The sequence below is a fragment of the Colobus angolensis genome, unplaced genomic scaffold, assembly GCF_000951035.1.
Source record: "Colobus angolensis palliatus isolate OR3802 unplaced genomic scaffold, Cang.pa_1.0 Scaffold146, whole genome shotgun sequence".
In the NCBI taxonomy this organism is placed as follows: Eukaryota; Metazoa; Chordata; class Mammalia; order Primates; family Cercopithecidae; genus Colobus; species Colobus angolensis.
This window is the reverse complement of record NW_012114555.1, coordinates 2,383,668-2,398,967: the sequence shown is the minus strand read 5'-3', so window position 1 is coordinate 2,398,967 and position 15,300 is coordinate 2,383,668. Positions and strand designations below refer to the sequence as shown.

Here is a 15,300-nt window from a genome sequence, read left to right as displayed (position 1 = left end):
GATGGCACAACTGCATTTCAGCCTGGGTGACAGAGCCAGACCCAGTCTCAAAAGAAATAAAAAAAAGAAAAGAAAAGAAAAGAAAAGAAATAAGTTCAAAATTCCATCTTTCAGATATTGCTTATGCTATTCTGATGAAAACCAGCTTATGACTCTGAATGTTCTTGGCCAACCTCAAGATGAAGAAATCAGGTTGCTGTCATACCCAGGACAAAATGGCCAGAGAGGGTTTGCTTCATGTTCCCTTTGTGGTCACAATGTGGTGGAAGGCTACAGCGGATACATGAGAGGGTGACGGGCTCCCTGCAGGCAGAGCAACCACCACAATTCTGCATGAGCAGAAAAAGCAGAGCATGGAAATGTGTCACAGGAGGAGTGAGAGCCCCCCTTGGATGTTCTAGAAAGTTTGAAAGCTCAGTAGGCCCCACATCTCCATTTTGAACATGTGCTTAGCAACTCCATTTGCAGTATGAGCCCTGTTGGACTCCTGTCCCTGGCCTGCTGAGGTTTTTCTGACGGTGAGTGTTACTTAACATTTCCTGCTTTGAACTGCCTAGAAACCAAGTCATGGCCCCACTGAAGCAGTGCTCTGGAATCCAGATGAAGGATGAAAAGCAGACCTTGAAGAGTTCCCACTGGAGATACAGCCTTCCTTCTCCATCACCCCTGCTTCCTTCTCTTCCTGATCTCTTCTTCTGTTCTTCCTCCTCTGCCTCCTGCCCTCCTTCCTTCTGCAGTGGAGGGTCAGGGGACAGCTCACTGGGGTGGCGCCGAGGCACTCATATGGCTGTATGAGAACCTGGACAGAGAGGCTCCTATGGTCCTGCCTTCCTCCTCCTCCCCCAGCTCTCCCCTCACCCCTGGAGGACCAGGATTGGGGCAGCAGGGGAAGGTGGCCATGAAGCCGAGGCGGAAGCGTTTGTTCATGAAGCAGTAGATGATGGGGTTGACGCAGGAGGAGGTGTAGGACAGGAGGAGGATGAAGGAAATGGGGGTCCCTGAGAGGCGGCGCTCCGCAGAGGCGGTGTCATAGGCCCGCCAGGCGTTGGCGCTGAAGATGGGCATCCAGCACAGGAAGAAAAGGACCACGATGACGATGAGCATGCGGATCACCCGCTTCTTGGCCATCAGGTTGGCCGCGGAGCTGCTGCTGCGGATGCGGTGGGCCCTGCTGCTGCCGCCGGTGGACAGCTGCCGGAGCTCCAGCTTCCTCGGGGCCCTGGACTTCTGCAGGTAACACCCATCACTGTCCTCATATTTGCCGCTGCTGGTGGTGCTGGGTTTCCTTTCTGGGTGGGCAAGAGACCACTCATTGTTGGGGATGGGTCATGCCCAGTAGAAGGCATGGAGCCCCCCCTCCATGAAGAAGGCCAAACCAAAAAGAAACTGAAAAATGGCAGACAACCTGGCCTTACACTGACATGGGTAAGCACTGATCTATACTAGTTCTTCCCTTCAATGAAAAGCTGCTTAAAATGAGTAAAATATATGATAAAAACAGTATGTTATGCATGTAGCTTACAAGAAAAAAATTATTAAAGAATGAATATTCACACTCTTCTCCTTCCCTTCATTAGCTCCCCAGAGGGAAGCTTCGGGCTTGCTGGGTAAGATTCCAGATTGCTTTTATTATGAGGAATTTGGATAAGAAGAAAAAAACCCAGGAAAACCAAAGAAGCTAGAGAGACTCAGTTATCTATGCAGTAGAGAGCTGAGTTAGGGCATGGAGTGAGAAGGGAAAAGCTATGTCAACAAGGGTGTCGAGGTCAATTTTCACGGACAGTGGATTGTAATGAATGGAGAAGGAATGAGGCTTTGTGGCCACTGCAGGGTGAGAATAAAAAGGAAGAAAGAGGATGAGGAGAAGGAGATAACAAAAAGCCTGCTGTGGGTTAGGAATCAAATCCCTTCTAGTGCCTTTGGAGAGACACAAAACAGGCTGTAACTACAAGTAGCTTTGGTTGTGGAAGGGGCATTGTTTGAATACAGCACTACAGAACTTCTGGCACAGAAGAGGCCTCGGCTTGTTATTGGGTTATGTGTGTGTTACTTTATTCCACTCAGAACGCTTTTGAAAGGAATGATTTCCCCATTCTACAGATGAGAAAATGGAGATACTGGGCCTCATGACTGTGCTTCTTAATACAGAGTTTCATAAGAATCCCTAAAAAATTTTCCAACAAACTTTACATAAACTTGGGTATTTCTATTTAAATGATAGAAAACAAGCTTTTGTGCTCATTTGGCATAAGCGCACAGCTACAAGATAGTTACCTTTAGCAGATTTCTTCTGGCTAGCCTCAAATTTTATTCCCTGGTAGAGTTCCAAAGAGATTAATCCATATGCCACCATCATCACAATTCCAGGAATAAGAAAGAGGATGAGTAACAGGAACGTGTGCCTAATGAAATCAGAAGAAATCCAATAACCAGCAATTTTAGGCCTTCAAACTCAAATGGGAAGGAATGAATAGGGTTTATGTTTATTTTTACTGGCCTGAGCAAACGCATTAATTACTAGTATTTAATATCCTTGGCAACTTCATGTCTGGCGATTCAGTCATTATATGTTGTTTACTTCTTTCCTTTTTTTAGATGAAGTCTCTGATGAAGGACTAGTTTAATTGGAAAAGTTTGGTGTAATTCTGTGCTTGAAAGAAGTCTATGTATTAAAAAGAATGTAAGCTTTAAAAAATGAGAGTATGTGAATAGCATTTCAATAAAGCTGTTTAAAAACCTTTAAAAATTACATACATCGAGGATTTCTATGTGCTACATATAGGCGAAGCATTTTACATACATCATTACATTTAACTCTCATAGTAACCATCGAGGTAGGTGCTGTTGTCTTAATACCTATAGTAGAGAGGAGGAAACTGAGACTTAAAGAGCTTAAATAATTTGTCCAAAGTCACACAGCTGGTAGCAGAGGTAGAATTTGAACCCCCAAAATATGATTCCAGAACCTAGAAGCTATGCTTTTTAAGTATCACAGTATACCATTTGCCAAACAACAGAGTAATCAAGTGCTTAGGCAGGGACAATGGAAAACCTTCTGAGTCTTACAAAACATGCCATTCTGGCTGTTTCTGACCCGTAAGCAGCTCAAACATTTACATGGGCGTCCATTCTCCATGACCCGTGAGGCTGGCACAGTGGCATCGTCATTCTAGTGCCTGGCTGGGTAGAGCTATGCTTTCTCTAAACATCTTTGATTCCTGAGGAATCACAGCCTCCTTCTTTATGAGTCTGGCCCCTAAATCACTTCTGCAGTCTGGCATGTGTGAGGTTACACGATTAGGCCATAAAATTGTCAGAGGCTCATGGTGGCTGGCCCATTTCTCATTTCAATTTGACATGTTTTGATAAGATTCCTTTTCAAGCCTTGGAAATATTCCTCTCATTTGCAACGTAATTCCTTTGTGTGTGTGCTACTTGGTTGAAATGAAAGGAGGAAAGCAAAAAAAAGCAGAGATGATCTCAGTTTGGGGTTGTTACTCAATGTCTAGTTCCCTGCTTCTAAAACATCCTTGGAATTGGTAAATATAATACCCTGCAATTTGTGTAGCCTTTTTTTATCATGATGTTTTTATGCACACATTCTCCTTTGTATCTTACAGCCACCCAATGAGGGAGATTTTTAAAATATCCACATTTTAAACTCCTTATAGAGATAAGGAACCTGACGTTCAGAGAGCTTATGTAAACTTGCCCAAGGTCCCCAGTTAGTAAGCTAAGGAACCAGTATTACAATCTTGCCTTTTTATTTCTGGTAAAATGCTCTGGGTAAGTACTAGAGCTGTTGCAACTCTAAGAAAAACCATGTGGGATTTGGGACTCATTCCCTGCTCTGTCTTAATTCTTTAGAAAATCATTGCCAGGTGCAGTAGCTCATGCCTGTAATTCCAGCATTTTGGGAGGCCAAGGCGGGAGGATCACTTGAGCCTAAGAATTCAAGACCAGCCTAGGCAATATAGTGAGACCCAATCTCTATTTTATAGTAAAAATTTTATTAAATAAAAGAAGGCTAGGCGCGGTGGCTCACGCCTGTAATCCCAGTACTTGGGAGGTCAAGGCGGGTGGATAACCCGAGGTCAGAAGTTTGAGACCAGCCTGACCAACATGGAGAAACCCTCTCTCTACTAAAAATAAAAAAAAAATTAGCCTGGCATAGTGGTGCATGCCTGTAATCCCAGCTACTCTGGAGGCTGAGGCAGGAGAATTGCTTGAACCTGGGAGGCAGAGGTTGTGGTGAGCCAAGGTCACACCATTGCACTCCAGCCTGGGCAACAAGAGCATAACTCCATCTCAAAAAAAAAAAAAAAAAAAAAAAAAAACACGTAGCTCTACAATTAATCTAGCTTAACCCTCCACTACAGCATTTAAAAGCATATTACATAACGGTGAACACAGAGGCTCTGCCTCTTCCTTAGGTTTGTGAATTGGGAAGCTTAAGCTTCCCAAGTCTCAGTTTCCTCAACTGCAAAGTGGGCACAGTAACAGTAATACCTATCTTAGAGTTTTTTCAAAGGATTGATTGAATTAACATACTCATGGCATTTATAACAGGGCTCCCCAGCTAAGTGTTTGCTATCGTGATTATCCTAGAACAAGGCTAGAATGACCTCCTCAGAAAGTCTCCAGGAAACTGATCCCCCAACCACTCTGGACAAGGCATCTCAGTTTTTCATCATATTGCAAAATTACATCAAGTTGTATTTTTAAAAATAAACAATGCAACCTTACCAGGACTGCTGCATAACATCATTTGGCAGTAGAAAGCGGCACATATTCGCGGTCTGGTTGTTATTTTTGGTAAAAGGCACCAAGTTGCTATAAATGGGGTACGGAGTCATGATGGTAAAGGAAAGGCACCAGGTAGCAGCAATCACCTTCAAAGCATGGGATTTTGTTTGCCAGACCCGGGACTGTAAAGGTTTGCAAATCGCACCATATCTCTCTAGAGATATGGCTACCAGATTAAAGGTAGATACACTCACAGAGGTGCCTGGGAAAGGAACAAAGAAGCCGGTTATGTTGACTCTGAAATCCAAAGTTTATTTGCACATTAGCTTGAATATATCTGATCCGCACAGGTTTGATATCAAAGGAAAACTCTTAGAAAGTAAAGAAATATTGTGTATGTATATTTTTAAAAGACGATTTATTCTCAGCTTTGTTCCAGAAAGGGTTTAAGGCAGTTAAAGAAATGGATTTGCAAATACATCTCATTGCCAATTTTTAATAAGTTTATTGAGCTTTGATTATCACCTAACACCTGCTTAGGCTCAAGGCGCTCATTAATTAATAACCAAGGGGATGAAATTTGTTCTTGCCCCCACAGAAGAGGTTTCTCTAAAATCTGAAGAAAAGCTCTAATTTTGAGTATGGTCTGCATAGTTAAGTTGACTTTAAAAACCCAAGATTCTCAAGGGTTCTGTGACCCTGAAAGGTCACTGTGACCTGAGCTGGAGGCATGAAGGCTTTTTCTAAAAATTTTGAGTACATACTGTTCTTAATAGTGAAATAATCTATATTTCAAAATGCAGCTCGTTGAAAAAAGTAAGTATTAAAAAGACAAGCGAAAATGCCCCATATGGTAACTAAAGGTTTCTCTGGGTGGGGGACTATAAAGTCTCCTGTCTCATTGTTTTTGTTTTTCTGTATTTTGTAGAATGAGCAAGCATCACCATTACAGTGAGAAAGATATCAAACACACCTCATTTAAAATAATGTATTTCTTTTCTGGGTATGGTGGCTCATGCTGGTAATACCAGCACTTTGGGAGTCTGAGGCAGGCAGATCACTTGAGTTCAAGAGTTCGAGACCAGCCTGGCCAACATGGTGAAACCCTGTCTCTACTAAAAGTACAAAAATTAGCCAGGCATGGCTGCATGTGCCTGTAATCCCAGGTACTTGGAAGGCTGAGGCAGAAGAATCGCTGGAATCTGGGAGGCCAAGGTTGCAGTGAGCTGAGATCGCACCACGGCATCACAGCCTGGGTGACAGAGAGGCACTCTGTCTCAAAAATAAAATAAAATAAATCGTGTACTTCTTGGTCTTAGATGGCCTATGGAAAAAATAAAAATTAAAATAAAAAATAAATAAAATCATGTGCTTCAGCATTGTCCAAAAAGCTGAATTTCCATTATTTTTGTATTTGTATATGCATACTTATTAAAATGTCCTATTATTCCCTTAAAATTCCCTGTAGAGTCCTTCTGCTATAAATTCTGTCAATTCTTCTGAATATCTCTTACCAAGATTTCTTAAACCTCAGAATTAATATAAATTTGGGAGCAGAAGTCCTGAAACTGGGGTCCTTAGTTTCTCATTATTCTTATGGGTATAAACTAATTCTCTGAAACTATACCCAAAAATGTCATTTTTCTGGGGAGCCTAGCTCTAGCTTTCCTTAGAGTCTTAAAGAAGTCTATGATCCCCAAACCATTAACTAAAAACTCATGTTCTGGGGATAGGATTTGCTGTGTTTTACTGGATTTTACCCTAAAGAGTTGATGACATTTAGAGTCGAGAGTATAGCCCAAAACTCTCTAAGAGTCAGTTCTGTGTAATGGATCCTCAGTAACTATAAACTCACTGGCAGGCAAGCATTCTTTTTCTTTTTGCTACAAATTAGGAGCTAATCAATGTTAATTATTAGTATTGAGGAGACTGCAAAATTAAGAGAAGAACCTAAATTATTGGAATTAAAAATCCAACAAAATTATTATGGTATTGCAAATACTTTCAGAATGATGTTGCTTTTCTTTTGGCCAATAAAATTGTTTTTCTGCTGTTGAAATTTACATAACATAAAATTAAACATTTCAAACTGAACAACTCTGTGGCACTCAGACTGTTTTGCCACCATGAAAACACTCGTTTTAAACCTCGGTTCACATTCTCTGGTTAAGGTTCCCAAACAGCATTACCATAAGATATATATGGATGGGCCTCGGACGTCTACAGCAATAGTTATTATTATTGCTTCATTATTTAACAATGATCTTTTTCCTTTGTAAGTTTCATCTTTTTTTTTTTTTTTTTCCCCCAGAGGACTTGGAAACGGATTGACACATTCTTGGTTTTTGGTGGCACGAGGGTCAGAAATTCATCATGATTTTGTCAGTGCGGAATCCCACTTCCTCAACTGGGAAAAACAAAGACTTTTAAAGCTTTCCGGTCATTGAAGACTACCCTAGCCCCACTCACTTCTGCATATTCTTCAAGGCTTGGGTCAGAACAAAAATAACTCCCTACTTATTTCCCACCTCTGCCCCTCTCCCAACTAATTCTCAGGAAGGGCAGGGGACTAGGCAATCTGGCACCCAGAGGGGACCAAGAAATGTGTTTTTGTTCAACTCCAGGAGAACCACAGCAGTTGGCAAACGGAGGTAGCATGCTCACCACTGTGTGGCTACAAATCTGGACTCAAATCTCAGCTCCGTTGCTTACCATCTGTGTGGCTTTAGGCACATTATAAACCTCTCTGTGCCTCTGTTTCTTCCTTAGTGAGACAAGGAAGAATCATTGCATTTACTTCATAGGGTGGTTGAGAGATAAGGTAAGGTCATGGAAGTCAAAGCACTTAGTATCACATGGGGTGCATAAAAGCACAAAAAATTTAGCTCTTATGATTTTCATTATCATCATTTTTGTTTGGCATAGGGAAACAGCTACATATCTCAGCCAATCAGGGTCAGCTTAGCGATCCCACAGCCCCCAGGAGCAAATTCAACTCCTCATCTAGGGGCAGAGACCTCTCTCTCTCTCTCTGCCAGAGATGGTCCCAGCTTTGGGGAGAACAGGCTGAGAAGTGAATCCTGGCAAGAGAATCTGGAACTGTGATAGAACTGGTTTTCAAATAGCCCCTGTTCCCTAAGAAAACAGGAGGAACAATGGCAAAGAACCCTCCTCCATAATCCTTACCCTCCCTAGAAGCCAGGACTCAAGTTGGGTATAGCTCAGGACACAGTCAACAGCTTCCAGAAAGGGATAGAGCAGCTTAAAGTCACTTTTGACTTCAGACATAAGGAAGCAAGTCCCTCTTCCCTTTAAATAGAATCAAGCAAAATTAATAGCCCCTGTGTTTTCCTATGAATGTATTTCACTCTTAGAAACTGACCTCCAACGTGGATGATGGGGACCGACTTACCGGGAACGTATAAGGATGACCGTCAAGTCAGCACCAACGTCCTTGCACACAGCCGTGCACAGCCTAATGTTCTGTGATTCAGCCCTCAGCAGAGCTCTTCTGCTGTGATTGTCGGAGGTTTGGGAAGGTCTGGGGCTGAGTGGGGTCTGGGGCAAGCTCCAGAAAGAGTCACCAGCAGCAACTTACCCATGAAGTAGGTGGTGGTCTTGCAGAGGGCGCTCCCGAAGATGAAATCCTTGAGCAGATTAGGGATGAGGTTGAACGGCATGCAGAAGAGGCAGAGCATGAGGTCGCTGACAGCCAGGGAGAGGAGGAAGATGTTGGTGACCGTCCGCATCCGCTTGTTCCGAATCAGCACGGTGATGACCAGCGTGTTTCCCAGCACACTGAGCAGGAATATCAAGGAGTACAAGAGAATCTGCACCGCTGGCTGCCACTCTGCAGACAGTAACAGGAGCAAGACAGAGGGATGGAGGTGGTGAGAACAGAATGCTAAACCCGAAGCCAAGGGTGATTTCCTGCCGACTTCCCCCCTCACCGGGGTGTACATCACTGACCCACCATTCCTGTCCCGACAACATTTTGCAGAAACAAACTGAGGAAAGCAGAGACCGAATTATTTTGTTTTTAGAAGGGTGGTTTGTTAAAGGATCACTCAGGGAACCACTTTTTCTTAAGAACAAAGCTCCTCAAGTGAATAGTGATCACTTTCTTTCCTGGCTGCTAAGCATGATTTCACTGTAACCACTTCATGCTGGTTTCCCCCCAAGGAAAGAAAACGGCTGCATGGTGACAACACCTTTTCTGCTGTGCTTGTAAGTTCAGGCTGTGACACTTCTACTCCCTCTTGCTTCACTCAGCTTTTCCTCCCCTGCTTTTGTTCCCCCAAGTCCTATTCATGAATGCCCAACTCTCCCATGGGAGGCAATAAGAATATTTGACTCCTATTCTGCTTTTTAATCTCTTCTGCAAACTTCTGAACATATGACTTTATCCAACCTTGTCTCACAATGACTTGGTTATGTATATTTTTTTATCAGCCTTGCCTTTGCTGATTTCTCCCACAACTCAGTAGTTTCCTGGATTAAAATAACAGCTTCCGACACTTACCTTTGGAGGGACGAGGCTGATCCAAGCAGAAAAGCGTCTCATTTTCGAGCCCGAGTTCGCAGGGAGGAGTGATGTTGCTTCCATTCACAAGAAGGCTGTCAACCACATCCATCCTCGCCTGCTGCTTTCCACCAAGTGCTGGAGAGCTGGTGAATTGCTCACTCCCGGCTCATTTCTCTAATGACCGAAGCGTCTCCCAAATGCAACCTGCCGTGGAGGAGCAGGGAGGGAGTGATTTCCAGGTGTGGGCTTTTTCAGTCATTCCTAAAGGCGACGAGTCCACCACACTCACTCCAGCTGGGCAAGCATTTGCACTCCTGTTGTGGAAAAGGCAGTGAGCGCAAGCGAAGCCCGCTCCACCTTCACCCCCCACCCCCCCAGCCCTTTCCTGGGCCAGTCTTAGGGCCCTGAGCACAGCCAGCCTGGCTGCCCATTAACCATTCTTAGAGTGTGGCTGCTTTTATACACACATGTGTACACATGCACGGACACACACACACACACACACACACACAGAGGCTTCCCCAGTACTCCTCTATATAGGAACCTGTCACCATCCCGGACACATGCAGAAAAAAGCCCAAACTGGCTGTATGAGACAGGAACAATTAACACGGTAACAGATCCGATAATGCAGACCATCAGGCCTAAAGAACACGGAGGGACTGTGTTCTACCTCCTTATAGAAAAGCAATTAGTGCCTTTTTAGTTTTGAACCATGCCCGGTGGTGTGTGTCTGTGGATAGAACTGCTGGCTGGTTGTTAAGTTGCTACTAAACACAGTGTTGTTTCTCATGGTCTCTGCCCTTGTTAACTAGAAGGATTGAGGTACTTTTCAACATAGGTACCTGGGTCCTTATTACAAAAGATGTTAGTAAGATTTCCTCATCATTCATGAAGTCTTGCGTTCAGCACATCTTCATTGAGAGTCAATCTTTTGCCAGGCACTTTTCTATCGTGTCAGCAAATAATGAACAGAATTATTTCAGGTAGTAAGTACTACGAAGGAAGTAAAACAGGGAGACATGATGTATACAAACAGATTAGGGGCTGATTTTTGGGGGGGCGGGGACAGGGTCTTGCTGTGTCCCACAGGCTGCAGTGGAGTGGTGCAATCATGGCTCACTGCAGCCTTCATCTCCCTGGCTCAAGCAATCCTCCTACCTTAGCCTCCTGAGTAGCTGGGACTACGGGCACACACCACTAAGCCCAGCTGATTTTTTTAGTTTTAGAAGAGAGGAGATCTCGCTATGTTGCCCAGGCTGGTCTCAAGCTCCTGAGCTCAAGCAATCCTCCTGCCTTGGCCTCCCAGTGTTGGGATTACAGTTGTGAGCCACTGCACCTGGCCTGGGGCTGCTAATTTAGAAGGGGTAGTCAGGAGAGGTCTCTCAAGGAGGGGACTGTGATCTGAGACCTGAACCACAAGAAGGACAAAGTCTTGTGAAGATCCAGGGACAGCTTCTCCAAGGCAAAAGGAGGAGTATTTTTAGCAGAGGTAACAGCAAGTGCAAAGGCCCTGAGGTGGGAATGAGGGTGGCCCCATTGAGGTACAAATAGATAGAAGCAGGAGTGAGTGAGGGGCAAACAGTAGGACTTGAGATCAGAGTGGGGGACCAACTCAGGGGCCTGGGTGTTCCATAAAGCTCTGTGGTGCTGGAAAGCCCTTCAGCCTCCATTGCACAGATTATCTCCTCAGTTCAGACCCTTTGGAAAGCAGACGACAATGGCTGTGGAACCCACGTTTCTGATGTGCTACTTCGCCGTGCTGAGACTTGGTCTGTTTGCTAGATACCCGTGGGTCTCCTTGTGTACTGACAGTGCTTCCACTGGCTGCATGCTACATCTTGCTGAGTCTCTGCCAGACACAGAGGAACTAACGCATTTTTACTGTCAATGTGGGGCTGGAAAGACAGTGGTGCCTCTTTTCCTTGAAACCACGAAGACCACATGGTTCAGGGCATTTAGTCACAGAAACAAGAAGGGGAAGGGACACTGGAGAAGCTGTGGATGTTATTAGGAGGACAGGCTTTGGCATCAGACAGACTTGGGATCAAATCCTGGCTTCACTGGTTACCTGCTGGGAAATATTGGGCAAGTTTCTTTCTCTCTCTTTTCTTTCTTTTCTTTTTTTCTTTTCTTTCTCTCTCTCTCTCTCTCTCTCCCCCTTCCTCCCTTCCTTCCTTCCTTTCCTCCCTCCCTCTTTTTCCTTTCCTTTCCTTTCTTTTTGAGACAGAGTCTTGCTCTGTTGCCCAGGCTGGAGTGCAGTGGCATGATCTAGGCTCACTGCAAACTCTACCTCTCAGTCACAAGCAATTGTCATGCCTCAGCCTCCCAAGTAGCTGGAATTACAGGCGTGCACCACCACACCCAGCTAATTTTTGCATTTTTAGTAGAGACGGGTTTCACCAAGTTGGGCCATCTGGTCTCAAATTCCTGAATTCAAGTGATCCAACCGCCTCGGCCTCCCAAAGTGCTGGGATTACAAGTGTGAGCCACTGCACCCAGCCTGGGCAAGTTTCTTAACCTAAGACTCATTTCCATCTGTCAAATGGGCATCAGAATGATTTAATAGATATTTGTTATGAAGATTGAACGATTGACTCAAGACAGTGTCTGACATACAAAAAATGTTCAGTAAATCACAGGCAGCAGTAGTCATAGCTTCCTACAATAATGGCTATTTTCCTTTTACAAATGAGAAGGCTGGGGCTCACAGTGGCCACATGCTTTGCTGGTGAGAACCAGTGGTGGATTTCCCCTCGAGGGGCCCTGCAGACCCTATCCTCACACCAGTTCCCATGGCATGGAGCTTTGCATCCCCATTCTAGCATCACGTAGCCTGTTTGGAGCCAGGGCTGTCATCTCTACTCCTCCTTCCTTCCATGAGTCCTTCTGGCTGAATCCTCCCTGTCTACAGATGATGCACCCTGCTCCCTGGGCGATGACCCAGAGCAGCTGTGTTCTGATGTGAGAAGGGATGAGCATCCAGGGTTTCGGCTGCTGCTCCAGCTGCTCCAGCTGGGCAGACGTCACCAGCCGTTCAGGGTACCTCCTGCTGAGGCTTGTCAGGCCCATCAGCAGCTGCTTCTAAAGCTGGGGGGACAGTAGTTCTGTAAGTCCAAGAACCAGAAGAGCAGAGGGCTGAGCATCGATCTGCCCTAAACCAAAATGGAGCCCAATTTGGGGCAAGTTCCTCCTTTCCCTTCCCTTCCCTTTCCCTTCTTCCTATTCCATTTCTTCCTCCTGCTCATTGTTTGGTAGGAAGTGGGAGTGGGAGATGTGGTCGATGCTAGCGATTTTGTGAACTCACGGTTGCGGGGATGGCAGCATATTTGAGTTCTATTTTGTACAAACTTTACTGCACAACTGAATTACCTGGATTAGTGGTGATTTCCAGACTTTCCTCCTGGAGATTCTGATTCCTCAGCCCTGAGCCTGGAGATCTGCATTTTTATCCAGCATCCCTGGGGATTTGGAGACCTGTGATCTCGGGATCACTCGTGGGAAAACTCCCTGGGAACTGTTAAAAGGGTGAGGGGAGCTATCAGAAGGCAGAAGTTGAAGCCTGATCTTCATCCCTGGCTGGTTGGGAAGCATGAACAAAGAAATTACTTAATCTTTCTGAATCTCAGCTTGCTCGTCTGTAAAACAGAGATAAAATAATGTTGCTATAAATAAAACAATACATGGAGACAACTCAGAACAATGCCTGGAACATAGTGCTGGATACTATTTGTTATTATTAATGGGTAAGATTAATTCTAGGGATGCTCTATTTATCCCATTATCATGGCCAGATTAAGGGCTTGTATTCACATCTTCCATACCCTAGCACAATATCTGGCATATAGTATGTGCTTGGTAAATATGAATGAATAAACAGCAAACATTAGAGGAGCCAATATTTCATTGCTTATTACACCCATTGATAATTCTATTACATTGATTCCTCTTCTGGCCATCTCTGGATTTTTTACTTTGAATTTGTGAGCCCATGTGATATGGTTTGGGTGTGTGCCCACCCAAATCTCATCTTGAATTGTAGCTCCCATAATTCCCACATGTGTTGGGAGGGACTGGATGGGAGGTGATTGAATCATGAGAATGGGTCTTTCCCTTGCTGTTCTTGTGATAGTGAATAAGTCTCATGAGAGCTGATGTTTTTATAAAGGGGAGTTCCCTTGCACATGCTCTCCCTTGCCTGCCGCCATGTAAGGTGTGACTTTGCTCTTCATTCGCCTTGCACCGTGATTGTGAGGCCTCCCCAGCCATGTGGAACTGTGAGTCCATTAAACCTCTTTCCTTTTTAAATTACCCAGTCTTGGGTATGCCTGTATTAGCAGCATGAAAACAGACTAAAACCTCGTATTACCTAAGAGTTCAACTAACAAAAGAGAATTGCAATGAAAGATTCCAATGTGCTTTCAAGGGAAAAGCTGATGCATTTCCAGAGTGTCAGCCCTTGTTTCATCCCTCGACATACATGATAGTGAGCGTCTCATAAGTGCCAGGTGCTGTATTTTGGTGCTAGGGATTTTGTGAGCCAAATGGATGGAATTTCTGTCCTCATGAAATCGCTGTCCTCTGTGGGACACAGAAGATGAGTAACCTGGGCAAAGTGGAAGTGCCTTTTCTCCTTGGAGACCTAACCTGTGATTAGGCACAGTTCCAGGTGAATTGATACAAATGGACTAAATTGAATTGGAATGGCATACATGCCTCTCCTCTCTCTGAGACATACACAGACACACAGGGCATAAGCCCAAGTGCCTCCTGCAGTTCACAAAAACCTTTCAGTACTGGGGACTCTCTTCTCTGTCAAACCCTGCCCTGGAAGGAAAAGACATGAGCAATCTCCATGGATTCCTGGTTGATAAAATTATTAACTGTTCTCCAAGCTATTCTCTGTGTTAAGAAACAATTCTTCTAAAACACCTAAAGGATTTATATGGATTCCCTCACCCCATTATGACATTAATCACACGCTTATTGCACATTTTTAAAAAATAAAGAAAAATAAAGGCTGGGTACAGTGGCTCACGCCTGTAATCCCAGCACTTTGGGAGGCCTAGGCGGGTAGATCACCTGCAGTCGGGAGTTGGAGACCGGCTTGACCAACATGGAGAAACCCTGTCTCTACTAAAAATACAACATTAGTCGGGTGTGGTGGTGCATGCCTGTAATCCCAGCTACTTGAGAGGCTGAGGCAGGAGAATTGTTTGCACCCGGGAGGCAGAGGTTGCGGTGAGCCAAGATGGCGCCATTCCACTCCAGTCTGGCAACAAGAGTGAAACTCCAGGAGAGCTCCAATTTCATCCATCTGCCATCGGGGCAATCCTGCAATCTAAGCCACAATGGTGCGCATGAATGTCCTGGCTGATGCTCTCAAGAGCATCAACAATGCCAAAAAGAGAGGCAAACGCCAGGTGCTTCTTAGGCCGTGCTCCAAAGTCATCGTCCGGTTTCTCACTGTGATGATGAAGCATGGCAGGCTAAACAAGTGTGGAGTGATCAGCCCCAGATTTGATGTGCAACTCAAAGATCTAGAAAAATGGCAGAATAACCTGCTTCCATCCCGCCAGTTTGGTTTCATTATACTGACAACCTCAGCTGGCATCATGGCCCATGAAGAAGCAAGACGAAAACACACAGGAGGGAAAATCCTGGGATTCTTTTTCTAGGGATGTAATACATACATTTACAAATAAAATGCCTCATGGACTCTAGTGCTTCCAAAAAAAAAAAAAAAGAGTGAAACTCTGTCTCAAATAAATAAATAAATAATAAAGAAAAATAGATCGGTATAAATATAACACAAATACATTTTGGGGCCCTGCATGATTCATTCTCAATGTGGTGCCACTTTCAGAGAAACTCAGACACTCAGAGGTAGTGAACAGGCAATTTCATGTTCTGGGAGACTCATTTCATAGGGCAGCCTGACATTTCTTAAAATTCTCTTGCCTCTGCTGTTTCTCCCTACACTCTGCTGCTCAGATTGTCATTCCCTGAATTCCTCATTCCTCACTGTA

General features: G+C 44.5%; 1 protein-coding gene and 1 pseudogene across 2 annotated transcripts; one reads left to right on the top strand and one right to left on the bottom strand.

Annotated features, from left to right (window-relative positions):
* Nucleotides 1-512: 512 nt before the first annotated feature.
* Nucleotides 513-9,566, bottom strand: CCKAR (cholecystokinin A receptor). Its single transcript, XM_011935633.1, has 5 exons — nt 9,269-9,566; nt 8,345-8,596; nt 4,747-5,008; nt 2,275-2,402; nt 513-1,289 (listed from the first exon to the last, which is right to left on the bottom strand). The coding sequence occupies exons 1-5, from the start codon at nt 9,378-9,380 to the stop codon at nt 757-759; spliced, it is 1,287 nt and encodes a 428-aa protein (XP_011791023.1). The 5' UTR covers nt 9,381-9,566; the 3' UTR covers nt 513-756.
* Nucleotides 9,567-14,622: 5,056 nt separating this feature from the next.
* LOC105507216 lies at nt 14,623-14,993 on the top strand (annotated as a pseudogene). The gene has a single exon (XR_001001058.1). The product of XR_001001058.1 is annotated as a 40S ribosomal protein S15a pseudogene (transcript).
* Nucleotides 14,994-15,300: the final 307 nt, after the last annotated feature.